Source organism: Staurois parvus, unplaced genomic scaffold (assembly GCF_062004578.1).
Source record: "Staurois parvus isolate SC_StPar_1 unplaced genomic scaffold, SC_StPar_1.0 ptg000025l, whole genome shotgun sequence".
Taxonomy (NCBI): domain Eukaryota; kingdom Metazoa; phylum Chordata; class Amphibia; order Anura; family Ranidae; genus Staurois; species Staurois parvus.
The window spans coordinates 13,854,681-13,881,976 of NW_028317821.1; the positions used below are offsets into that span (position 1 = coordinate 13,854,681).

At 39.7% G+C, this 27,296-nt stretch overlaps 1 protein-coding gene across 1 annotated transcript in view; it reads left to right on the forward strand.

Annotated features, from left to right (window-relative positions):
- The window catches only part of CFAP54 (cilia and flagella associated protein 54), a 527,562-nt gene that overhangs the window by 361,443 nt on the left and 138,823 nt on the right, over positions 1 to 27,296 (forward strand). Inside the window, exons 44-50 of the mRNA XM_089651915.1 lie at positions 2,528 to 2,725; positions 10,758 to 10,824; positions 10,923 to 11,123; positions 12,567 to 12,653; positions 17,133 to 17,252; positions 17,364 to 17,417; positions 26,107 to 26,296. Of these exons, the coding sequence (XP_089508041.1) occupies positions 2,528 to 2,725; positions 10,758 to 10,824; positions 10,923 to 11,123; positions 12,567 to 12,653; positions 17,133 to 17,252; positions 17,364 to 17,417; positions 26,107 to 26,296 (917 nt within the window). The remainder of the gene's footprint in view (positions 1 to 2,527; positions 2,726 to 10,757; positions 10,825 to 10,922; positions 11,124 to 12,566; positions 12,654 to 17,132; positions 17,253 to 17,363; positions 17,418 to 26,106; positions 26,297 to 27,296) is intronic.

Genomic DNA, 27,296 nt, shown 5'->3' on the forward strand with positions numbered 1-27,296 from the left:
TCCATCCTTTTCCTTTAAGGCGGATTGGATCAAAGTGTAGTTGGGTGAAAATGGACAGCTGATTCTGTTTACTCCTGACTGTCCATAGGGCAGCAGGGGATCTGTGAGCTGATCATATGACAAATTACTTTAAACCCCAACTCTAGGATATCAGTAACATCCCTACCACCTCAACTAACTGCTAGTATGAAAACAAAACAATTTAGATACCCCTTTTACTTACTTGAAACCACAGTCATGGGACAGTCCTCTCTTCTATATGCTTCATGGGGTCCTTCTTTGGGTTTTCATATTACTACCTGTGTGATGTGTATGGACACTTCATATTGGTGGAGGCAACACTTCCAGCAACCAGGTTCTTTCCCATTGTCTTTAACCACTAGTCTACAGGGCACTTATACCCCCTTCCTGCCCAGGCCAATTTCCAGCTTTCAGCGCTGTCACACTTTGAATGACAATTGCGTGGTCATGCAACATTGTACCCATATGAAATTTTTATCATATTTTTGTGACAGATAGAGCTTTCTTTTGGTGGTATTTAATCACCTCTGGGATTTTTATTTTTTCTTAAACAAACCAAAAACCACTGAAAATTTTGAAAAAAAAATGTTTTTTCTTAGTTTTTGTTATACAATTTTGTAAATAAGTGATTTTTCTCCTTCACTGATGTGCGCTAATGAGGCTGCACTGATGGGCACTGATAGGCTGCACTGATGAACACTGATAGGTGGCACTGATGGGCATTGACAGGCATCACTGACGGGCACTGAAAGGCAGCACTCATATATGGCACTGATAGGTGGCACTGACTGTCACTGATAGGCGGCACTGACTGGCACTGTTAGGTGGCACTGACTGGCACTGTTAGGCGGCACTGATAGGCAGCACTGACGGGCACTGATAGGCACTGATGACACTGATACATGTCACTGATATTGCACTGTTAGGCGGCACTGACTGGCACTGATAGGCGGCACTGACTGGCACTGATAGGCGGCACTGATAGGCGACATTGACTGGCACTGATAGGCGGCACTGATTGGCAGCACTGATAGGTGGCACTGATTGGCATTGATAGGTGGCATTGACTGGCACTGATGGGTGACATTGAAAGGCAGCTCAGATGGGCACTGATATGTGGCATTGATGTGCACTGGTATGCACTGATATGTGGCATTGATTTGGCACTGATGGGCACTGGCACGTGGCACTGATGGGCACTGGCACGTGGCACTGATGGGCACTGGCACTGAAGAGCACTGACAGGTGGCACTTCTGGGGCCACACTAATCATCAGGGCACACTGATCATCAGTGCCCTGATGATCAGTGTACATGTCCCCTCCTCGGAAAGCCGATTACCGGCTCTCCTCTCCTCTCGAGCTGTCAGCGTGACAGCTCGAGAGGAGAGAAATGCCGATAACCGGCATTTGCGTGTTTACATGTGATCAGCTGTGATTGGGCATAGCTGATCACATAACCGAGCCGACATATTTGTCTCTTTCCGTGATCCGCTGTGTCCGAGGGACACAGCGCACCAGCGATCGCCGCGCTGTGTGCTCCCTGAGCCGCGCATGCGCAGTGAGTATGGTAGGACGTCATATGATGTCCTATCAGAACGAGAGAACCACATGAGGTGGTGAGGGAACCCATGCCCAAGAAATATCAAGCAAAGAAAATTGTTGGGTACCCAGAGAAGGAATTTAGTTAGGCTCATATAAGAAACTGTGACTTTGATGCATTACACTGCAGGGTGGCTTGGGAAGAGGTGTTTGGAATCAAGACTGAGGAGTAAGGCCTTTTTCACACAGGCGTTCGGTATGTCCGTTTTTCATCTGTCCTTTTACGGATGAAAAACGGACACCCATGTATTTCTATGGACTAGCAGATGTAAACGGATGATCATCCATTTACATCCGTTAATGTCTGTATCCGTTAACATTAATTTTTTTGAACGGAAGAAAACCCTATTTTTCTTCCGGAAAAAAACCCAGAACGGACAAAAAATGGATGTAAACAGATGAAAACGGATGTAAACAAATAAAAACCGGATGTGAATTGATTAAAACAGATGTAAATGGATGTAAAACGGATGTACAACGGGTAAAAACTGATGAAAAAAATGGATGTAAACTGATACGTTTTTTCAAAGACTGGACTGATAAAGAAAAACAACGCCCATGTTAAAGGACCCTAAGGTATTTATAAAATACACTATTTACGTTTAATTTTTTGCCTAGAGTTGGGCTTTAGGGTTGACATTTCAATGATATTTAAAACCTGTACTGAATTTTCATACAGATCCTATGAAATACATTCAGTAAGAATCATATTTTACACATTTCAAGTACATGACTGTTTGGATAAAAGCTCACATCTCTTTATATCCAAAAGATTTCCATTCTTTATATGGTATTTATTATATTGATTTATAACTGAAAAGGTTAAGCATTTGATGATGTTTTGCCACGTACACACACTAAATTTCCCCTATAGTGTCATATTTTGATGCATTTTATATGTTACAGAGCTGCTTTCAAATGCTGGTGTCAGGCCCTTGATGAAACGCTCAACATGTCTGATGCTCTTAATTCATGGCAAGAGCTTGATGGCTCCCCAGACAGCATAAGCAGCGAAAGATCTAAAGATTACAGTAAGAGATTTCTATCCCAAGCGGGAATTTGGGGTTGTTTGCTGGCTGCTGTCATTGCTTCTAAAATTTCTCGGTAAGTATTGAAGAAAAAAATCTCTTGATTTATTTTTATTTATCACATAATTTTTAGTGCCCAGAGGGGATCAATAAAAGCATCTCCTGGTACATGCTTTAGAAATAAACTATTATAGTACAGGAAGCGCAAAACTTTACTGCAGCGGGAGCTCTGTTTGCAGAAAGCATTCTGTATACTTGGTTTATGCATATGTTCTGTCTGAGAAAACAATAGGCTTTTCAGTGTGATGATTTAGTTAGTAGAAGACATAGTTTATATAATATATTTATGCACTTGTTGCTTTAAACTTATACTCACAAACAGAGGCTACATTATTTATAGAAAGAAGTATAACATAGTCAAATAAGTACCTTAAAGGGTCAATTTTGAGAAATACGTTTTCTCCACCCCCAGCACACTTTTTTTTCTCTTTCATAAATTCTCTTTATAAGGCCTCATGCACACTGCTGCTCATAAATGTGAGTTCAAGAGCTTTTGGTGTTTTTTTGCCAAAGTCCCCTGAACTCAACTCAGTAAGAGCCTGTGTGTCCATTTACATGTAGCGCCCCTCTAATTAGGCTGGGGAGCTAGCTAGGTTTTTAGTTAGAGGCAGGATAGCAGCCTGGTATGAGCCAGCCTGGGATGAGTCAGACAGATAACTTGAGGTCAGGGCTGAGGGCTCTGCAAGTCAGTTTCCTGATACATCCTCCTGCTCTAGAAGCTTGAGAAGTTTCTAGAAGGCAGTGGGTGTTGGTGAGGAGGGGCTGATCTGCATACTCATTGGACTTTGACCAATCCCCAAGTGGGAGGCTTGTCATGGGGTCAGGGCAGCACTTGAGTATGAAAGGGCCTGATCAGGAAGTGGTCAGTGTCAGGTGGAAGATGATGAAGGGGCCCAGAGAGGTGCCCACCTGCATGCAGGATCTTGGAAGGAGGATCTCTCAGCCTCAACCATCCCCTGAGAGAGGACAGCCTGGGAAGCAGAGAAGAGGCCAGCCCAGTGTAAGGCCTGAAGGCAGCCACCAACCCAACAAGCTTACAGGAGAGGACTGAGTGAGTAATCCTGCACCCCCTGGGCTAGATAAGGGGAGAGGGCAGTCAGGTGGCAAACCCAACTAGCTCCTCATCTGGGGCTGCTTTACTACAGTGGCAGTTTCTGGGTCCCCTTGCTCAGGGATTCCCTCAGGCAGCTGGGTGAAGAGGAAGATTTATCTGGGATCTGAGGAGATACACCATAAGGGCTGGAGAGCTCTTTAAGTAGAGACTGTTTGTCTATGGTCTTTTACAAAGTTGCTAAGGAGATTTGTCCTCATGTTCACAGTTTCTTGGGCATCTCATGCACCCCTTAACCCCATCCAAGTTATATATCCCTTAATAAAACAAGCTCAAAGACTGTTTACTGTCTCCAATGTGTTGAAGAAAATGTATGTTGCCAGGCTGTGCAGGACTATAGGGGGACCCAAAACTCAGCAACTCCTAAGGGGGGTAGTGCTACACACACATAGACTTTTATTAGAATTTAACAGCAGCAGAGTTAGGGTCAGTTAAATGTCCAGGAAAAGTCTAAACACGTCTAAATGTGCCAAAGTACTAACTGCTTTTAGCATTGGGCATTTATTCATTTCAATGGCAAGTACTCTAGCCAATGAAATGAATAAAAGCGCTAAACGTGATACTGTGCTTTCATGCGTTTTTGTCACTCTTAGCAGAAAATCATTCCAGTGCATATGGAGCCTAAATGTGCCAGAGGCACTTCTAATGCAAAAGTGGTTTGACCATAACACCACTTTACAAATTTGTTCCCAATTGTTGTTTTATTGTAGTGCACACTGTTAAAAATGAATCTAGTTCAGAAATACTTATGCTGAGGTGCTGTTTGAGGCTGCTTTTATTGGGTAGTTAAAGTGGAATTCCAGCCATTTTTGTGTTCATTAAAAGTCAGCAGCTACAAAAACTGTATCTGCTGTCTTTTAATAAACACACACTTACCTGTCCCAGAGTCCAGCGATGTTCTCACCCGTGCCATCCCTTCTCCCCTACTCTCCTGTACAGCACCGGTATCTCGGCTGTGACAGCTTGCGGTTTCACAGCCTGGTGCCCACTGCGCATGCACGAGGTGCCTCCTAATTGGTCCGGCAGTCCTCTGGGACCTGTGAAAGTTCCCAGGAGACTGCAGGAGGGAGGAGGGGGCCCAACTTCCGTCTCACTTTGCTGCGGTGAACTGAGCCGGAAGTGGGAACGGGTACCTGTCAAAAACAGGTATCCGCACCCCCAAAAGGTGCTAAATATGGCAGGGGGGAGAGGAGGCAAATAAGCGGAGCTTCCACTTTTGAGTGGAACTCCACTTTAACGTGTAAGAGTAGGCATACCGATGGTATACTGTATATACATGTGAACTATCTTATCAGCCAAAAAAACTTCTAATTTTGTTTAGTCCTCTTCCAGACACTATACAACACCCTGACCATTTGCTTTTCTGCACACAATTAGAATAATAATGATCAGTCTGTAATTGAATAGTTAGAGGATAACTAAACCCAAGGCTTACAGTCCTTAGTTGTGGTGGCTGCATTAGTATTCTTTTGTTTTTCAAGCTAAGAACAATTTCAGCACATATAGAAAAACCTGTCCATCTAGCCACAGACTTGTGTGTCCTTGTCACTATCTCTGAGTGGCACCAAAGAATATCCTCCTTCCTAGCTATCTTCTATAAACATCCAATTTGCCTGCCCTCCATGTAATAATAGAGATACCCGTTTCTAGTCTGTATCAAAAGAGCAGCCTTAGGGTGACATCCATGGCTCCCTCTATAGATGCAGTGGATGAGTAACCCACCCAGGTACAATGAGTGTGTAGTTAGTGGGGTTACCAGGTGAAAATTAAAACAATAAAGCTTGAAAAAAACAAATACAGCCACTTTACCAAGCACTAGTACTCTGCCGTATATCACATTTTCGCTTTGGGTTTTGGATACACTTTAAGGAACAGCAGCTACCTGATGAGGTCCTGCCTGTGCTGTCTTTTTCAATCAGCAAGCTTTATATGCTCTAGATTTGCAACAAAGAAGACTGTAACAAAAGCCTGGTTTAAAGTGCTGTCCTTTCCCAGACTAAATGCTAATGTGCAGGAATATATATGGAGCAAGTACAAAAGACAGATTGGGATGCAATTTAAAAATATTGTTTTCTATTTGCCAGCTTACACACTATAATACTACCTTTATTTGCTGGAAATGTAAAATGCACTGCTTGCCTCAAAATCTATAGAATAAAAAAGAAATGAATTCTTTCATTATTGGATAAATGAGAAGAAGCTTTATCAGTGGTTAGCATGTACAGTGGCAGTTACAAACATGGGTCAAAATAATTGACCCTTTTAAAAATGGAAATAAAAACAATAGCGCCTCTTTCAAAAAATGGATGCCTGATTTGTTCTATCTTCAAGGAGATTCCTCTAATGACAGATAACTCTAATTGCTTTTATAGGAATCATATAGATCCTTGAACTATATAGGCATGAATTTTATTCACATGTATTGTTACTTGTATAAATAACTGTGTGCCTGGTGTTTCTGGGCCCCGTTGCAGTCATATTGTTTGCTGTATCCATAGTTATGCCCTTGCACAAAGTCAGGACAAAAATTGCTATAGGTATGTGTTCATAGGTAGAGGAATTCCAGCAGTCTTCTGTTATTTCAATGGTACCAACCAGAGATCTATTTTTGTATGAACTTATGTCTTTCTGAATTTGTAAACCCACAAGGGAGTTTTCTCTCCAGCATTGTCTTTGTAATGTCATCTTTTTTCTCTGTAAGAATGTCATTATCTGTTCAACTGAACAGTTTAAACTGCCAGTGCCACCCTAGATGCAGGATTTGAAGTAAACCCATCATGAGAGAAATACTGGAGATGATACTGCTGAACTTCTGAAAATGCTTATTGCCTGTCCCTTATACTGACCTATTAGTTTTAATAATTTGAGTCACTGATCCAGTATTATTATTATACAGGATTTATATACCGCCAACAGTTTGCGCAGCGCTTTACAAAATGAAGGTAGACATTACAGTTACAATACAATTTGGTACAAGAGGAAACAGAGGGCCCTGCTCGTTAGAGCTTACAATCTAGGAATAAGTATGCAGTATAAGTATGCAGATCAAGAAAGTCAAAGATAAAGCTGAAGTCCAGGAATAAGACCCAGTTCACATATATATGCGGATTTTATGCGTTTTGAACGCTTCCAATTTGCATGACACGTGGTAAACCAAAATCCTTTTCTATGGAGTCTGGTATGATTTTCAGCTTGGTTCAGGTGCAATTTCCAATGTCATACACTTTAACAATTTGCATTGGAATTGCACCTGAACTGCTGAATAAAATTGCACCGGACTCATTTACAAATCGCACTGAATAAAGGAGCATTTAATCCTTGTAGTGCTGGGGTACCCACTGCAAGGGTAGATTTTGTTTAACCAGTTCCTGTCCAGCCAGTAGCAAATTGATGGCTGAGTGGGACTTTTGTTAATCCTGGTGGGCGCCACATGATGTCCTCCCAGATCGCCGCCATGCTGCTCGAGATCCATCACCAGCTGTGTCCGTTTGGTCTTTTTTTAGCTTATTTAACAAAAAATAAAAAAAAACCCAGTGAGGATTAAATACCACCAAAAGAAAGCTCCAGTTGTGTGAACAAAATGATACAAATTTATTTTGGGTACAGTGTTGCATGACAACACAATTGTCATTCAAACTGTGAGTGCGCTGAAAGCTGAAAATTGGTCTGGGCAGGAAGGGAGTAAAAGTGGCCAATACTGAAGTGGGTAATTCTGGGAGTTCTGCTTTATGTCAGAACCCTAATCTGTATACTTGTTCTTGGCTAGTGATTCCAAATATTGAAGCAAGAAGACAAAATAACTCGTTTTTAAAAAAAGAGGTTAGCAAAGGCAACCTTTATGCTCTTCTTTTGAAAGGCTGAGCTGTAACACCACTATTTAAAAAAGAAAAGAGCTTCATGGCACTTGCTAAAAGTGTGTTAAATGCGAAGTTTACCTTTTGGGTACAGAATAATAAATGCACATATTTTTGCAGAAAAAAAAATGTGCATTTATTTCTTTTCTCACTGGAGCCTGCAAAGCATTACACCCATGATCAAAGGATCACAGGTGCAATATCAGGCTCAATAATGCCCTCACAGTTCATTGAGAACTACAAGTTGTCTGCCACAATGACTGATGGGACTTGTACTTATACTTCTATATCACAACACTTAAACCTATAATATCCCAGAAAAGTGATCTACCTTCACCCTTGAAGGCTAGCTTAACAATATATATGTGACTTTTCTTTGAGCAGATACATCAAATTAAATGAAATAAAACCAAAAATTATAAAAATTATAAAAATTATGTATAAAAAAAAAAAAAAAAAAAAGAAAAAATTATGTCCAAAGTCCCACCGTGTCCAAAATAAAAATCAAAAATCCCAAAAATAATCCTCACAAAACTTAGACTTTTTCTTCTTCTTTCATCACCAAAACCTTCTTAATACCCGCACATCCTGATATTCGTGCACCCTATCTCAGAAACAGCAGGGCAGATTAACCACTCTGGGTTACACTCTCCTCTCATCAATTTTCTCCAAAGACTAGGGTCACTTCCTCCACTTTTCTCCAGAAAACCAGTCACAATATAAAAGATATTCTTCTTTATTGGTAACTCACATAAAAATTCCGTGGTAACAGCTCCTCCTCACAAGCAGTGTACACATGGACAGGTTCAGGGAAAACCAAGGTGATGATGTCTCAAGCCCCTTGGGAGAGAAGCAAGCACACTGCATCCACAGTTAATAGAAATCTAACATGGCTGACAAACTTCCTAAAACCAGGAAGTTTGTCAGCCATGTTAGATTTCTATTAACTGTGGATGCAGTGTGCTTGCTTCTCTCCCAAGGGGCTTGAGACATCATCACCTTGGTTTTCCCTGAACCTGTCCATGTGTACACTGCTTGTGAGGAGGAGCTGTTACCACGGAATTTTTATGTGAGTTACCAATAAAGAAGAATATCTTTTATATTGTGACTGGTTTTCTGGAGAAAAGTGGAGGAAGTGACCCTAGTCTTTGGAGAAAATTGATGAGAGGAGAGTGTAACCCAGAGTGGTTAATCTGCCCTGCTGTTTCTGAGATAGGGTGCACGAATATCAGGATGTGCGGGTATTAAGAAGGTTTTGGTGATGAAAGAAGAAGAAAAAGTCTAAGTTTTGTGAGGATTATTTTTGGGATTTTTGATTTTTATTTTGGACACGGTGGGACTTTGGACATAATTTTTTCTTTTTTTTTTTTTTTTTTTTATACATAATTTTTATAATTTTTATAATTTTTGGTTTTATTTCATTTAATTTGATGTATCTGCTCAAAGAAAAGTCACATATATATTGTGATGGGACTTGTAGTTCTCCCATTCACAGATTCTTTTCTCACTGGAGCCTGCAAAGCATTGCACCCATGATCAGAGGATTACAGGTGCAATATCAGGCTCAATAATGCCCTCACAGTTCATTGAGAACTACAAGTTGTCTGCCACAATAACTGATGGGACTTGTAGTCCTCCCATTCACAGTTTCCTGTGAATACATGACACGGCTCTGTGGGTGCTGTCATTAGGGGGGGGGGGGGGGGTGAGGAGAACACGTACTGGAGCATGTTACACATTATACCCTAAATATGGGTGTAACATAAAACATAAAATCAAAGGTGAACTTTAAATAGCAGTAGCAAGCATGATGTTTATTCCTGGAATATACTCCAGCCTCCCATCCCCACACTATTTTACTTATGGTAAAGGCTATATGTCTACTACTGTCCATTAAGCCATCTCATAAATATGGTCTTTTATAGTCATTTCAAGCCTACGAAGAAAAATCTGACAACCATGAGATGGGGGAGTAAAAACAAACTCCAGGTGGCTGCTCTTCCAACATAAGATCCAAAAATAGCCTTTATATAAAATCCATATAAGAGCAACAAAGATGTACAGGGGAGGGAAGAGGTTAATGTGTTTCACAGTGAAAAAGTGCTTTCTCAAAACAGGTTTGGTTGAAATGCATTAACCTCTTCCCTCCCCTGTCTGTACATCCGTGTTGCTCTTATATGGATTTTCAGGAAAGACTATTTTGGATTTTATGTTGGGAGTGCAGCCAGCCAGAGTTTTGTTTGGATTGCTACAACTGCAACTGGGCATGCACCCCAGACTTCACAGACCATTTAGCCGTATGCTGGCTCATCTTTGAGCAGCGGGAGCATGTGTTCATGGGATGAGGGAGTTCCAGGACTGGGGATCCTCACTCTACCACCAGTACCTTAATAGTTGGCTTTTGGATTGTCATGAGTTGTAAAAAGAGGAATGTGGGCAACATGGTGGCTAAGTGCATAGTGCTTTTGCCTTGCAGCACTAGAGCAGTGGCTTTGTTTTCCTCGTAATTGGCTTCCACCCATATTGGCCCTAGTGATTGTGTGTAGGAGTAGGAACATTAGATTGTAAGCTCTTAAATGATAAGTTCACCTTTTTAATAAAAATTTTAAATGCACATTTTGTTCAGGACATTGAGAGCTACAAGCAGACAGCAGCAGCAGCAAATTTGTTTTCCCCATTTACAAAATACTGTGAATGATTGACACAACTGCATGGGTGGAGCTCCGCACAGCCACATTTTTTTTAAAACTGTCACAGTTAGAGGGGGGGGGGGGGAGCTGTCAAAACAGGAGATGGGGGGGAACAGGGTCGGTCCTTTCGTAATTTGTTACATGTTACACCCTGAATATGTAACGAAAGGTGAATTTATCCTTTAAGTGACTAAAGTGAGTAGATCAATGTTATCAAAAAATATAACCTTTAAATTATCAGTGCTGTATATAAATAATAACATAATAAATAATCCAGTCTCTAATTATTTTTGAAAGTAATAATGCGACAGTAAATTGCCCAAATTAATTATAACCAAGTCATTACTACTGGACATAAGATGTTCTTTCTCAACTCTCTTGTTCTTTTTGCAGTTACATCTTGACATCAAATGTCAGAAAGAGAACAGAATGCTGCCTGTTCTCAGCTTTACTCTTCAAGGTAAGACACTCATTTGTGATTCATATGTATTTGTGTGCAGAGTAATAAGTCATCAGAAAACAAATGATGTAATATGCAATGTCTGTTTTCATTTCTAGTCACTGTTTTACGTGTCCCTGCCTCATCCAGATGAAGACCTTGATTATGCATTATATGAGGTTGGGGAAGGATGTGAGACAACTGAACTTATTCCAGGGATTGACCTGTTTTCTGATCGACATAGAGCAGATGTCAACATTGTTGTCTCTAGTCTGGGTTTTCTCATTTCAGAACTTCATTCATTTGCTCAAAATCTCATGGTTAGTCGCAAGTAAAAAAAGAAAAAAAAAAAAAAAACACGCACACACACTTACACACAAATCTTTCAGTAAATATGCTGATACCCGTCATCTCAAGGTTTTATTTTTTGTGTACATAATTTCTCATTGATTTCTTTGTCCCTGAAAACAATGTTTTTTTCCTTTTCCTTCTTTTTGTCTTAAATGTGTTGCTGTTCGTTTTCCTGCTGATATATATATATATATATATATATATATATATATATATATATTTATATATATACATACACACACACACATACATACACTTAAACTACTTAAGGCAGAACTTCACACTGTCAACATATATTTTAAATCCTTATGTTAGCATTAGTAAATAGATAAGAAAGTATGTCATATTTACTTGTTTTATACATTTTGTTTACATTTCTTTAATTACTTCCTGGTTTCCATGCCTAGGCAAATGATGTCATACATCCCAGGAGTCTACAAAAGGGTATGAGGGGTTTTCTCAGCTAAGCACACCCACCTGCCTGTATGCCTGAGATAAGGGCAGACAAATTCCAGGAAGTAAATGCTACATGAACGATCTGCCCTTATTCAAGTTGGCTATGGCCAGAAATGCTAGAGTGGTGTTTTCAAAGTGATTTACCAGCAAAATAAAGCATGGAGACATGGATGAATGGGGTAGTTTGCTTTGAATTGTAAAAATTAATTAACCCCTTGGTGCAGCGCCTCCCTGCCCTTTAAGGGGTTTGTGATGCCGGGAGACAGGGCAGGGTTTACGATCTTGTGACCGCCGATATTGGCTGTCACAGTGGTCACATGATAGGAAAGCTCATGATCGCAAGTAGCAATCAAGGGCTTTCTGATAGGCTTTTTGCTCCGTTTCAAAGGGTAAATCCAGCCAAAACTTGGGAGTTTCACTGTTCTCCAGAGCTCCATTAGAAAAATGTACCTTCTTACCTTCTATTCTGGTGAGAGAGGTTTTGCCAGACAGGGCATGAGGGTAGGCCTCAACAGCCAACACTATTATCAGCAAACATTAAAACTATTTATCATTGTGAAATCAGGTCAGGGGAAATCTCTCCAATTCATCCCCAGGTAGAAGTAAAAACCTGACAGGACTTCTAACCTTTCCCTTCTTGTGATTGGACATATTGTCCATGTTGGAGAAGAGCCTCTATAACAGAACTGGGAATTTTTTTCTAAATCCAAAATATTATAGATACATTTTGCTAGCAATCAGGTTTATAGATAACTATCTTTGGTGGCAGAAATACCTGTAAGACAACTGCTATTATGTTATTCCACAACTCACAAACACAAAAAATATGTAAACTGTTCTGTTTCTAACTAAATAATGTATTAAAATTGTAAATTGGTTGGAAATATAATGTTTTACATAGTTCTACTGATGTAAGATGATAAACAAGCATTTATTTAAACTTTTTTTTTTAACAGGTTTTGCCATTGCTTACTTTGTACCAGTATTTTGCTTCTACAGTATGCCGTGACCCTGTCAAATGCGTGGAAGGAAGGCTTTTAAAGGTTTGTGAAATGCTAAGTTAATCTTATTGATGTCAAAATAAACACATGGTGGTATGACTGAATATCAATAAGTTACACTGACTGACAATCTTACCAGGTATTGGCTCGTTTTACTGTTCGTATGGTGATTTTCTAAACAGTATAGCAGTATGTTCCATAGTAAAATTACATCTGTGCTGATTCCTAGCTTATTGCAAAGTTTAATCTTTCAGCTGGATTCAAAAAAATACTACAGAGCTATATTTCTGTGCTGAACATGTGCAACCTTCGTAGAAAAAAAAAAAAGTGTTCATTTGATTACCGATAAAACCTTTTAAAGATTTGCACAAAGTTTTCACATTCATATGTTGCATTAGTGCCTGACATATGTGCACTCTATACGCTGTATAATATGGTGCTAGCATATTATACAGCACACATTAGAGAACAGCAGGATGATGTAAAAATTCCAGAATGCTAGCTTAATGTTTCCTACTTGATGTGCTAAATTGCATTGGATAGGTTTGTGTCAGGTGGCTGACATATTAAACGTTAACATGTCCCACAGTGGTTCCCATATATTGTCTTGGAAGCCAACTGTGGCCCTCAGCTATGTGGCTTGCATCAGCCACTGTACAAAACCATATTGTAACAATAATGCTAGCGACACCACACAAGTAACATACTTTATTAAGAAAATGAAGTAAGAAACATTTTAGTAATTCCTACATTCTTGACTCAAGATCTCTACACAAAGTCTCTCTGCATGACTAGTGTACCCATATTTACTGAATTATACACTTCTAATTAGCATGAAGCTAAACACAGGTCATCAAGTGCTCATTCACACCTTTAGTACATTTGTTTTCGTTCTTTGTGTTAAAGTAGAACTATAGGAAAAAATTTTTATTTTTTATTTTGGACAGTGTAAGGCCTCATGTACACTGCAGCTGCTAAACTGATGTTTAGGAGCAGTTGGGTGTTTTTTCTGAAGTCTCTGAACTCTTTTCTACGTTATCCTGTGTCCATGTACACATAGTCATTTAGAAGAGTTTACAGGCAGCTGGTTTAACTGACATTTCTCTGAAAGCACAAAAACTGCATTCAAGACTAGAGTCTATCGGCATTTAAAACGCCATACATGCCTAAATGCACCTAAATGTACCAAAACACTAGGAATGTTTAGCCCTTCAGCATTTTTACATTTCAGTGCCCAGAATAAATACAAATTCTGGCCAATTAAATAAATAAACCGCCAAACACCAAATGCTGCTAAACTCTGCTAAACTCACCTAAACTGGTTTGAAAAGAAATGCAGCTTAGGTAAGTTTTTAATGCTGATTTTCTCCTGTTGGGAGAAACAACATTTACAATAAACCAGTGTGCATGAGGCCTAAGAGAAGGTTATAACCCTTCGAAGTGAGAGGAAATCCCTGCAAGTTAAAGGAATCCCGTGGGACCCTCCAGGTCACCAGAAGCAGTGTCTCCATTGGAAGATTTCCCTTCTATTACTTTTCTGGGGACAGCCCAAAATTTGGAATTTCACTTTCAATGGTAATGGTAAAAAGGACAAACAGAGAGGGAGAATCTCCCTAATGGGGGCACAGACAGGTGTTCTGATACCTCTTCACTGTTCAAAACTAAAAAAAAATTGCCTTACGTTATACTTTAAGGTATCCGATTCACTAAATGCATGTTATAGTGTACTACAACACAGAGGACATTCATATCTCTGCACTGTGGTGCACTATATGGTTACATTTGTTGCTTTTGGATATATATAGTGTAGATGGTTTAGACCTTGAAGATATATCTGGTATATAGGTTACAAAATGCAAAGTGTTGGCATTGCATACACTTTAATCACTTCAGCTAACCAATTTTTTGCTTTGGGCCCAACAGCTATGAGCCTTTTTATTCGGCAATAACTTTGTCATTACCTAAGACAGCAAAGTAACACATCAATTATTTTTTTTTCAGTGATAATGTTTTTGCACAAAATATTTTCTTTTCTATGTGAACCATGGCCAAAAAAAGTAACACACTTAAACAAACACACTTTTCCATTTAATCAGTGTTATGGAGGCCATACATGAATTGATTTTATTATCCTATCAATATGCAATTTGATCAAAACAAACTGGTAAACAATCGAATAGACATAACTTTACTTCTGATTGATTTAGAATTGATTTAGATCAGATATGTTCAAACTGAGTCAATTGGCTAGGGTGGAAAAGCACTGAGGTGCTCTGCATATAAATTTGATTGTATTTCCATCGATCAGATTATGAGACTGCATGATGACAACAGACTTGATAACTTACCATCTTAAACTATCTACCAAAATCCACTTCCCTGAATGTGGAATATCAGCTGAATGGGTTGTTGACTATACATCGATTTTTCTTATTAGGAGCAACCAATCAGAAAAAAAAAAGATAATTTAGCGTATGGCCACAATTATTTTGAATAAATTTTGTTACTATAGATAAAAAATATAGTTTTTTATTTCTAATTTTTTTCTATTTAACCCCTTATTAACCCTTAATTTACCCTAATCAGCCCTAATAAACTATTTTTTTCCCTTGTTCCCTTAGCTATTATATATCTGCTGATCATTTTTGTTCATTTCTGCTTGTTTAATCATTACTATTTACACATTTTTCCCTCATTTTCTTTTCGTGTGAGTCCTAATATTTTTTTAGTGTTACATTAAACAAACTCTACATTTTTAAAAATGCTTTTTTTTCATTTTTAAACAATTTACAATGCTTTTTACCAGAATCATAGTTTTGTCATTATAAACAGGACAAATTTTAGAATAAAATTATATTTTTTTCAACTTGCTTTAACTGACATCACCAGGGGCGGACTGACCATTTGAAAACTGGGGCACTGCCCGAGGGCCTGGGGACAGTAGGGGGCCCCATGAGATGCCCCTGGTACCTTTTTCATAGGCTTTTTTGAGTTTGGGCAAGGACACAGGGTCCCCATGATCCCCTATTGCCTGGGGGCCCCATGAGTTGTCAGTCCGCCCCTGAACATCACATTCAGATCAAACCTTCCCCCCATTGATTTACAGATGAATAGAACAATGTAAATGCAAAGTAACACTTCTCTAACTTTGTGTCTCTCTATCATGGTTCTGAGCATAAATGTATAAATGGGAACAAATTGTCAACAATCTAAAGTTAATTTAGTTATATATGTTTACTTACTGACTATTCAATTTGAATGTGGCTCATTAGATGACAAAACCTTGGAACCTGCATTTGGACTCTTATGAAACTTGTGTAATAGAGATAGGACTAAAACATATTAAATAGAACTAAACAGTAAAATAAAGACTTAGAAGTATAGATGTCAGATAGTTATAAAGGCTGCATTCTCATTGAGGTTTTTCATTCTGGATACTGTGAGTGCCCTTTTGGGTTGCGCAGAAAAATGATGAAACATAATTTGTACATCATTGCATGATTCAAATTTGCTATTTTGCAACTGAAAAAATCCTGGACTGGCAAGTGAAGTACACACAGCTGAACATCACAAATGACCATTACAATGCCAACTAAAGCTAAGAGCTACAAGAAACAAACATTCGCACCTGTCACTGATCAAATTTTAGGTTAACCAGTCCCAGGATTCAAGGCACAAATCAGTGAAGTCTCTTAAATACACGTGAATACGTGCAACACAAATGTCTGAAATTACATCCAGAAATACTGCTGCTCAAACATCAGTACCATGTGCAAGAGGCCTAAAAAATATTTGTAAGACTAGGTGCAGCATTACATAGCAACCTATCAAATTTCATTGTGCTCTGGTTTGATGAGCAAGGAAGTGATTTCTTATTGGCTGCTAGGGATTTCTGTACTGTACACATCCTCAGTGATCTTTAAATTTGTTATTGAAAAAACCTGTAAGAGAAAAAATTGAGTCCATTACAAAAGGTTTTATGTTAAAGCAGAACTATAGGCAAACCTTTTTTTCATCCTGGTTAGAGTAAGGCAGCGTTATAACCCCTGTTAATTTTTTGCCATCTGTGTCCCGTTGGGGAGAATTCCCTTCACTTCTAGTACCAAAGCCAAAACCGGAAATGAGGGAAAATCCCTACAAATTAAGGTAATCCCTAGGGGAACCCAAGGACACTAGAACTAGTGTCCCTGTTGGAAGATTTCATCTCCATTACTTTTCTGGAGACAACCCAAAATTTGGGGTTTTCTTTTACTTTCACTTTCAGTGATAATGGTAAACAGGACAAATAGAGAGGGTGAATCTCCATAATGGAGACACAAACAGGAATAAAACTGGCAGGTGTTCTAATGCCTCTCCATGCTATCCAAAATTAAAGAAAAAGTTTAGCCTTTTAGTTGCACTTTAATTTGCATTTGGCTAACCAGTTAATAACTATAGTCTCTGTGGCAGCCCCTAGTAATATTTTTTTATTTTTTTTTAATGTAAGTGTAAACTAATTTTATTTCCTTTCTCTGATTCTAGATTAAAGCACTCACAGATTTACATCTATTTGCTGAGGCACTTCATGAACTTTTGCTACTTAGTAATGGAGAACGAATTCCCAGACGACCACATGAAGGATTCTGTCCTGCAAAGCCTTTGGTAAACCACTTAAATAACAATATTTAGTTGTTCACATGCTCACTGTATTTCTTTTAGTGTTTTTGACAACCCAGTTGTATGCTTTTGTTTAATTCCTTTAATTTATTCCAGGTAAATGTGAAATTCTCACCCTCAAAGACCCTCCTTTACAAGGAAAACCTACAGGTAGGCTGAGCACCCTTTTTTTTTCTTACAAGGGTTTACCCTGCAGAACATCTGTATCTAACATATGAATGTTCAAGGTTGGATTCCTACCTTTCTGGATGTAAAAATAAGGATACAATACTCATGGGCTGCCACAAATTAATGGCAAGCTGCTGCAAGCATTTAAATATGTTGCCACATCAATAAAATTCCCCAAGAATAGTGCTACGATGCCTCTAGTGACCCAAAAAATAACTAACAATAAACACCCTCCTTAGCAGCAAACCCAACATGTAAATGCATAAATCTTTGAAACAAATAGTTAATAAGAAAACAGGATGAACCACTAAATCCAAATGATATGTGAAACAAGTAGCAATAAACACCTGGCCAACCTATAATAAACACATGGCTGAGCTGAAGAATACAGTGTAAAAAAAACAACAAGAACAATAATAAATATCTGAAACATATATCAGAAATAAAACATGATTACAATATCAGTAAACACCTGGCCCCGAGCTATAATAAACAAAAACAGCATTAAATAAATGCAAGACAAATGCCCGGCTGTGCAATCAGCCCCCCAATGGAATAAATAAGTGATGAATCAAGTAAATGCCCAACCAGGCCAGACACTTACAAAAAGAACACACTAGAAAAGATAAGCAACTCTACTATATATATACAAAAAACAGATGAATGGTGAATGATAGACAACACTCAACAAAGAGCAAAATGCAGTCCAAAAGTGATAAGGCAGTCTCTTCCACCATTTAAAGTGATGCACCAGTGACTTCAACAGGTGTGCAAATCTATCACCTTCAGGCATGCGCGCTCACCTTAACAACTGAGCCATAGAAAATATAGGTCAACATACGCTCAATATTAATCCCACTGGATCCTCTGCTTCCACAGTTCTCTCCAGGCACACACAGGAACAATCCATTACATCCCCATTCTGATGGATAGGTGCTCAAAAGATAAGGAACTCCTTATAGTGTAGTAAGACTTTATTACCATAAAAATGTATAAAAAATGCCATTCACAGAACCTATTACAGGCATTTAAGGGAAAGCAGGGTGACCACAGGTGGTGGCTTCTGCACACACCAGAAAAGACGTCACAAGCTTCCATCCTATGCATACGCCACTAGTCACGTGACTTCTTAAGGGACAGATCCTTATTTCACATTGGTGAAAAGTTCTGATCATGTCTCCATGCTACTAGAGGTTTCACTGGCACAGAAGAGTTACATACTTATGTTACAAAAAGGCAAATTTCATCAAGTTCAACCAGTGAGTCTTTCACAAGAAGAAATGCAAGAGTATAATTGGTAATCAAGAGCAGAAATAAACTGTGAAACTATATGATGGGGTTATGAATGCTGGTCAATAGTAAAGAAATCATTCCCTATATCTGACATTATAACTTATCTATACAGTGGGGATCGAAAGTTTGGGCACCCCAGCTAAAAATTTGTATTAATGTGCACAAAGAAGCCAAGGAAAGATGGAAAAATCTCCAAAAGGCATCAAATTACAGATTAGACATTCTTATAATATGTCAACAAAAGTTAGATTTTATTTCCATCATTTACACTTTCAAAATAACAGAAAACAAAAAAATGGCGTCTGCAAAAGTTTGGGCACCCTGCAGAATTTATAGCATGCACTGCCCCCTTTACAAAGCTGAGACCTGCCAGTATCATGGATTGTTCTCAATCCTGATCTGGGAAGACCAGGTTATGTCAAGCTCAAAGGTTTTAAATGCCCAGACTCTGACCTTGCCCCAACAATCAGCACCATGGGTTCTTCTAAGCAGTTGTCTAGAAAACTGAAAATAGTTGATGCTCACAAAGCTGGAGAAGGCTATAAGAAGATAGCAAAGCGTTTTCAGATGTCAATGTCCTCTGTTCAGAATGTAATTAAGAAATGGCAGTCATCAGGAACAGTGGAAGTTAAAGCAACATCTGGAAGACCAAGAAAAATATCAGACAGAACAGCTCGCAGGATTGTGAGAAAAACAATTCAAAACCCACGTTTGACTACACGATCCCTCCAGAAAGATCTGGCAGACACTGGAGTTGTGGTACACTATTCCACTATAAAGAGATACTTGTACAAATATGGTCTTCATGGAAGAGTCATCAGAAGAAAACCTCTTCTACGTCCTCACCACAAAAATCATCGTTTGAACTTTGCAAATGAACATATAGACAAGCCTGATGCATTTTGGAAACAAGTTCTGTGGACCGATGAGGTTAAAATTGAACTTTTTGGCCGGAATGAGCAAAGGTACGTTTGGAGAAGAAGGGGCACAGAATTTAATGAAAAGAACCTCTGTCCAACTGTTAAGCATGGGGTTGGATCAATCATGCTTTGGGGTTGTGTTGCAGCCAGTGGCACAGGGAACATCTCACGAGTAGAAGGAAAAATGGATTCAATAAAATTTCAGCAAATTTTGGATGGTAACTTGATGCCATCTGTGAAAAAGCTGAAGTTAAAGAGAGGATGGCTTCTACAAATGGATAATGATTCTAAACACACCTCGAAATCCACGGGGGATTACATCAAGAGGCGTAAACTGAAGGTTTTGCCATGGCCTTCACAATCTCCTGACCTCAACATAATTGAAAATCTATGGATAGACCTTAAAAGAGCAGTGCGTGACAGACAGCCCAGAAATCTCAAAGAACTGGAAGACTTTTGTAAGGACGAATGGGCAAAGATACCTCAAACAAGAATTGAAAGACTCTTGGCTGGGTACAAAAAGCGTTTACAAGCTGTGATACTTGCCAAAGGGGGCAGTACAAGATATTAACTCTGCAGGGTGCCCAAACTTTTGCAGACACCATTTTTTTGTTTTCTGTTATTTTGAAAGTGTAAATGATGGAAATAAAATCTAACTTTTGTTGACATATTATAAGAATGTCTAATCTGTAATTTGATGCCTTTTGGAGATTTTTCCATCTTTCCTTGGCTTCTTTATGCACATTAATACATATTTTTAGCTGGGGTGCCCAAACTTTTGATCCCCACTGTATGTCTCTGAAAAAAATAATTATGGGTAATATTTATAAAGTAGTGAATGTGACATTAACCAGACAATACACTGACATTTGAAGCACATCCACCAGGAATATACACCTGTAATGCATGTTTTGGTGAATCTCACATTCACTACTTTATAATTATAGCTATATGTTTTAGAACGTGAATTATCCCCTTTCATAACTTAGCAAATTTATTTATGTTTTCAGGTAGCAGTAATTATTTAAAAACTGAACTCAAGTTGAAGAGCCTATATAGCGTTAGGTTCTAAAGGTTTAAAGGTTATAATTTAGTTCAGCCAGTTCTTTTATCTCCTGTAAACTACAATGCAATTAAGCAGGGGTGTATGAATCATCAGGGTCCCAAAGCAAAATTGTGATGGTATCATCCTGGCTAACTCTCTCTGTAGCAGCTTGCAGTGTCTACTGTGACAATCCGTTTCGCTGATCATAACATAAAGTATGTCTAAATCAAGGACAGACAGCAGGAGAGCTGTCAGCACAGTCAGCACACTATTAAGGACATGTGCTTTGGATGAAAGTTGTAGTTGTAGTAGCAATAATAATAATGATATAAACTATACTATATGATTTTTCCTCAAAAAGAACTTGCAGATTTCTGACTGCTTTAGGGATACACAGTTAATTTCAGTCTGTAGCAGAATATCAGCGGGCACTAAATCCACACTGCTAAGAAAGCTAAACAAATGCTTGTAAGCAGGTTGAAATGCTGGCTAACGAGAGAGCTGCTTCCCCAGCCGGGAGGGAAAGAGTTAATCCAGTTTCCCACACTTTTCTGGGCTTTGCCTCTCTCCCTGTGCTGATAATGAAGTGGGGGAAGGGCTCTTCCCAGACACACAGTGAACCAGCAAGATGTAATCCATCCAGCCAGCAACCACACACTCAGAGGGAGAGAAGCCTGCATGGGAAACTGTTGAGAAGCTGCTGAGCCATGTAGTCCCACAAGACACAAGCTTCCTGGGGATTCTGCCACAATGGACTTTTCTTGCCATGGACTTCCCTTGTGCAGGTGTGCTGGTATGCTGGGGCAGCCAAAAGCCTGAGAGGACTAGGGTAGATAGGGATCAAAATGTTGCACTTTCTTGGAACGGTTATGCAAAAAATCTTTAGTGAAACATGTGAAACTTTCCCTATGCCTGGTCTGACATTTTTCAGAAGGGGTGTATGCAAGTAACAGGCACACATATGGTTTCCAGTGTGGGTCAGTAGACACATTGGGGTATGAAGACAGCAAGTGGTTACCAAGGGTAATGGAGGTCTAACAAGCAGCCTATCGTGAAGCGTGCTTCTGTGAGAAGTAGCAAAAAGCCTTTTGTAGCGAGAGAGTTGTTCTCGGCATTATCTCCTCTGGCCATCCATCTACCATAGCAAAAAGAGCAGATTGTGTACATGGACACAGGGCTCAAGAGATATAACTAGAGTTTAGTCATCTGCTCACGTGTACATGGCGTATGGCCATCTTTGAGTTAGAGATCCACCTTAAGGTTGAGTTATCCCTGAAAGCAACCCCTGCCTTGTCCCAGGACATGGTTGAGTACGACATAGTAAGGGTACCCATGTGCAAGGCGAGTGATCCTATTCAAGGTGCTTAGCATAGCCCAGAAGAACCCACTCTAAGGGTTGGCCTCATATGTGACCCAGACTTGGCACCCAACGAGGAGAAGAACATGGAGAAAGTACCACCAACCTACCCCCCTTACAACATGTTTCCTGCTGCACTATCAATTTGTGAACAGAGAGGATCCTGAGCTCTGTCTTTAGCTATTCTGTATTGAAAATAATTAAATTTTCTTTTAACAACTTCCTTAATGGGGCCTGCCTTCCAGCTCTGTCCCCATAGCAGTCTTGTAGGTTGCTATTTCTATTGCTACACCGTTGCATTGAAGCAATTCAGAATGGTGCAGGTTTCACCTCTAATTCTTTTTTTAAACTCATGTTTATTAAGAATGAAGAAGGTAACATAAGAAAAAGAGTTTCCTCAGTGGGGAGGTAAACATCAGAAAATAGCACACAATAGATTAGCACAATAGCACACAATTAGATTACACATACAATAGTGGTAACACTTATAAACTGATAAAGGCACACTGCGTCACAAGAGTCACTCTGCTGACCTCAGCATCCCTGGTAGAGAGTTAAGGAAGAGAGGAGTTCAAGCAAGGCCATCCAGCCAAGCACAGGCATCTGCTGGATTAGTGAACAACTGCTTTACCGCCACTGATGACACAGGGTAAAGCATACTGTAGGGTAGCTGCTTGTCTCGTAGCTGTCGCTTGACCACAGTAAAGGCAGCCCTTTGTTTCTGTGTAACTGATGAAAAAATCTGGAAAAATAGAGATAGTATTCCCATTATATTTCACTTCACTTGTTGAGCAGGCTGTACGAAGAATGCACCCAAGGGTAGGGGGTGCAGCGGGACCCTATGGGCCCTTTCAACAGCAAAAAGAGAGGAAAAAGTGTCTGGTGGCATGGTGGATTTGAGCTAGCGTTACATAAATTCTTTTGGATCTCTGCCCTCAGACCCCTCTGGAAAGCCAACAAAATGCAAGTTATTGTGTCGCAGTCTGTCCTCTAGGTCTGTTAGTTTAACTGCATGACCAGTAGTAGCCTGCTGCATGGAATGGCCATCAGTATGTAAGGGATCAATGGCATCTTCCACATCACTAATACGTTGTTGTGCAGTAGTCACTCTGCCCCGCAGCTTCTGCATATCATGATTAAGGAAGAACATGTTTTAATTACCTCCATTACATGTTTAGGGGTTAATTCTTCCTCTTGTGGCTGTAAGGAAGTCGTATCATAGACTGCAGGGGAGATAGGAGCTGACACAATTACTGCTAGCATGGCTGCCCTCCCCTTCCCCCCACTTCATTCCAGGCTAATCTGTCTTTGCCTCTACCCCCTCCTCATTGCCACTCCGAATGGAAGGGAGGGAATGCTCAATAAAGTGCTCCAGGATGGTAGAAGGGGGTTTGAATTTGGTGGCAGACACCTTTTTTCGGAGGTAGAGGGGGCTGCAGTACTCTCTCCAGTCTTTTTCAGCTTCTCCCACTGGGGGAGAGCACATAGAGCTGCCGGGCCACCGCCATCTTTGAAGTTGCCAGGGGAGGTCCAAGGTGAACGATCCCCAGGTGGCTAGAGCACTCCCTGCCCGATCTTCATTATGTTGGCAGCTGCAGGAGAGGATCCGCACATCGGGAGGGCACAGAGCAGGTAAGCTGTCGGCTTGCTGTGTGCTCAGGATGGGCTAAATGGGAGCAGTGCTACGGAGCTCTCAATGTGTTCAGCTTACATCCTGCATGGCCAGCCATGCCCCCCTCACCTCAATTTTTACCTGAACAATGAAGAAACTGACACAAACTGATGAGATTTTATCTCAGCTTTCCTCTCCTGTTAGCATGTTCAGTAGTAGTAGGTTGGTAGCACTGTGTAAAGTGCTGACTCTCCTGTTCTCAGCCTACAGTTGCAAGAAAAAGTATGTGAACCCCTTGGGATTACGTGGAGTTTTGCATGAATTGGGCATAAAATGTGCTCTGAACGTCTAAGTCACAACAATAGAAGAACACAGTCTGCTGAACATAATACTGCACAAACATTAGATGTTGCCATGGTTTAATTGCACATAACATGTAAACATTCACAGTGCAGGGAGGAAAAAGTATGTGAGGTCCTAGCTTAATGACTTCTCCCAGAGCTAATTGGAGCCAGGAGTGAGCCAACCTTGACTCCAATCAGTGTGATGATATTGGATGTGTTACTGACAGCTGTCCTGCCCTTAAAAAACACACACCTGTTTTGGGTTTACTGGTTTCAAGAAGCACTGTCTGATGTGAACCATGCCTCACAGAAAAGAGCTCTCAGAAGACCTACGATCAAGAATTGTTGACTTGCATGAAGCTGGAAAGGGTTACAAAAGTATCTCCAAAAGCCTTGATGTTCATGTGTCCACGGTAAGACAGACTGTCTACAAATGGAGAAAGTTTAGCACTGTTGCTACTCTCCCTAGGCTTGGTCGTCCTGTAAAAATGACTGCAAGAGCACAGCGCAGAATGCTGCATGAGGTAAAGAAGAATCCCAGAGTGTCAGCTAAAGACCTACAGAAATCACTGGCACATGCTAACATTTTTGTTGACACATCTACAATAAGGAAAACATTAAACAAGAATGGAGTACATGGGAGGACACCACGGAGGAAGCCATTGCTGTCCAAAAAGAATATTGCAGCACGTTTGAAGTTTGCAAAAGAGCACCTGGATGTTCCACAGCACTACTGGCAAAATATACTGTGGACAGATGAAACCAAGATTGAGTTGTTTGTGAAGAACACACAACACTATGTGTGGAGAAAAAAAGACACAGCACACCAACAACAAAACCTCATCCTCACTGTAAAACTTGGCGGAGGGAGTATTATGGTTTGGGGCTGCTTTGCTGCCTCAGGGCCTGAACAGATTGTTGTCATTGATGGGAAAATGAATTCCAGAGTTTATCAAGACATTTTTGAGGAAAACGTACGACCATCTGTCCGCCAACTGAAGCTCCGCAGAGGATGGGTGATGCAACAGGACAATGACCCAAAGCCTACAAGTAATTCAACAAAACAATGGCTGCAATAGCACAGAATATGCCTTCTGGAGTGGCCCAGTCCGAGTCCTGACCTCAACCCGATTGAAATGCTGTGGCATGACCTTAAGAGAGAGATTCACACCAGACATCTCAAGAATATTGCTACACTGAAACAGTTTTGTGAAGAGGAGTGGTCCAAAATTACTCTGGATCGTTGTGCAGGTCTGATCTGCAACTACAGGAAACGTTTGGTTGAGGTTATTGCTGCCAAAGGAGGGTCAACCAGTTATTAAGTCCAAAGGTTCACATACTTTTTCCTCCCTGCACTGTGAATGTTTACATGTTATGTGCAATTAAACCATGGCAACATCTAATGTTTGTGTAGTATTATGTTCAGCAGACTGTGTTCTTCTATTGTTGTGACTTAGATGACGTTCAGAGCACATTTTATGCCCAATTCATGCAAAAGTCCACGTAATCCCAAGGGGTTCACATACTTTTTCTTGCAACTGTAAGTGCTGGGAATTACAGAATACTGCTATCAGGATAGGTTCAAGCATTGTATGTAAAATCAGATTTAATTATTTTTTTTAATGAATATTTATCTGAATTAAATGGCAGTGTTTATATCTGGCTGGCATTTAGCTTTAATACAATTTTGAAAAAGTAACTTTAAAACTTTATTTACTCAAGGATTTATTTTATCACCTATTTGCAGTCTTGTCTGTTGTAAATAGATTTACCCTGGAGCTTTGGTTACTAAAATGAGGGAAGTCTGAACTTCCATAGAGTTCCATAGAGTTATAGGAACATCTAGAACTTGATGTCTGTTTCCCCAAAGGTGTAGCTCTTGTCTCTAAGGCTTTAGCAGTAATGCTTAAGGCTTTTTAATTGGATACTTACAGCTTGCTAGGTAGCCCTCAAGACTTTTCTTTAGTAAAGCATGTTATCAGCTAACAGGGAACTTTGAAATTTAAAATACCAATGTTAATAATTGTATAGCTTAAATATTAGTTGATTAAAGTAAAATATCTGTATTGTATTTCAGTAGTCATTGTGTTTAAATTGCAGGCTATTGAAGAAGTTCTTAACAGATCACCCAGCACACATCTACTCTCTGTGTGTAATCAAGCAGCTGTAAATCAGCTAACACTGGCTAAAACACATTTCCTTATCAAGCTGGCTTCAACTATTAATGCTATTCCTGAAGTGGTAAAGAAGGCTGATGGATTTGTGACTGAGGAAAGCACAAAGCAACAAGGTAAAAACCTGGAGATTTTTTTACACTTAAATTGAAATCACTTCTAGAAAGGTTAGACCATCTCCCATGTTTTTTATTGCTGTCTGTGGCCCCATTGGGAAGATTTCCTTTTGATTCCTGTTCCTATGACAACATTGTTACAGAAACAGAAAGCTAGAGGAAATATTCTCAAGGGGGCCACATAGCTTTAAAAGTCTAGTGGTTCTAACCTTTTTCCTCTTTATTAAAAACTAAAAAGAAAAAGGTTCTGAATGTAACAATACTTTAAGAAGCAGAAACCACTGAAATAGCTAAATTTTCATTTCAAAATGACAAATATATCAAATATCACAAATAGTAGTTCAAAGTTTCATAAAGGTTTCAACTATTTGCCAGTCTTTTTTTAGTGATTGTCATTGTCCCTAAACAGCAGTAATGTTATTGCAACTTCAGTGTGATATTACCTCTCCAAATGTTGTCATATCATGATGTAAATGTCAGAAATTGCCTTATGTTTTTGTAAGTGAGCAATCTTCTATAGACCTTGTCCATGCAGTGACTTATAGATCCTTCTTAGTGGTGACCAGTAGGAGATGTAGCTCAGTTAGTAGCCCTAGTGTTGTGCCCTGATGTGTCTACACTAGCCTACGTCAGTACTACTGCCAGTGAATTGAACTTCATAAGATGGTGTTACATATTTTACTAATGTTTGATTTATTCTAAGACCTTTGTAAATCAAAAGTGGATCTGAACAGTAAATTCAGAGGCAATGAGTTTTAAGTTAAATGTTTTTAGTTAGCTTATTCCGTACCCACCAAGAGTACACATACTGTATATGTAGGCCTCACAGAGGTTTGTCGTCTTCTGTGGGGCTGCATATATGCACTACTGTATTTGTGTTGAGAGCGCACTGGACATCATGCTCCCAGCACAGAGATCGAGCTGTCACCAAGAGCTACAGGTCTTGTACTAATGATCAGGAGCCGGGAGGACCATCAGTTCTCGGTCATATGACCCCTGT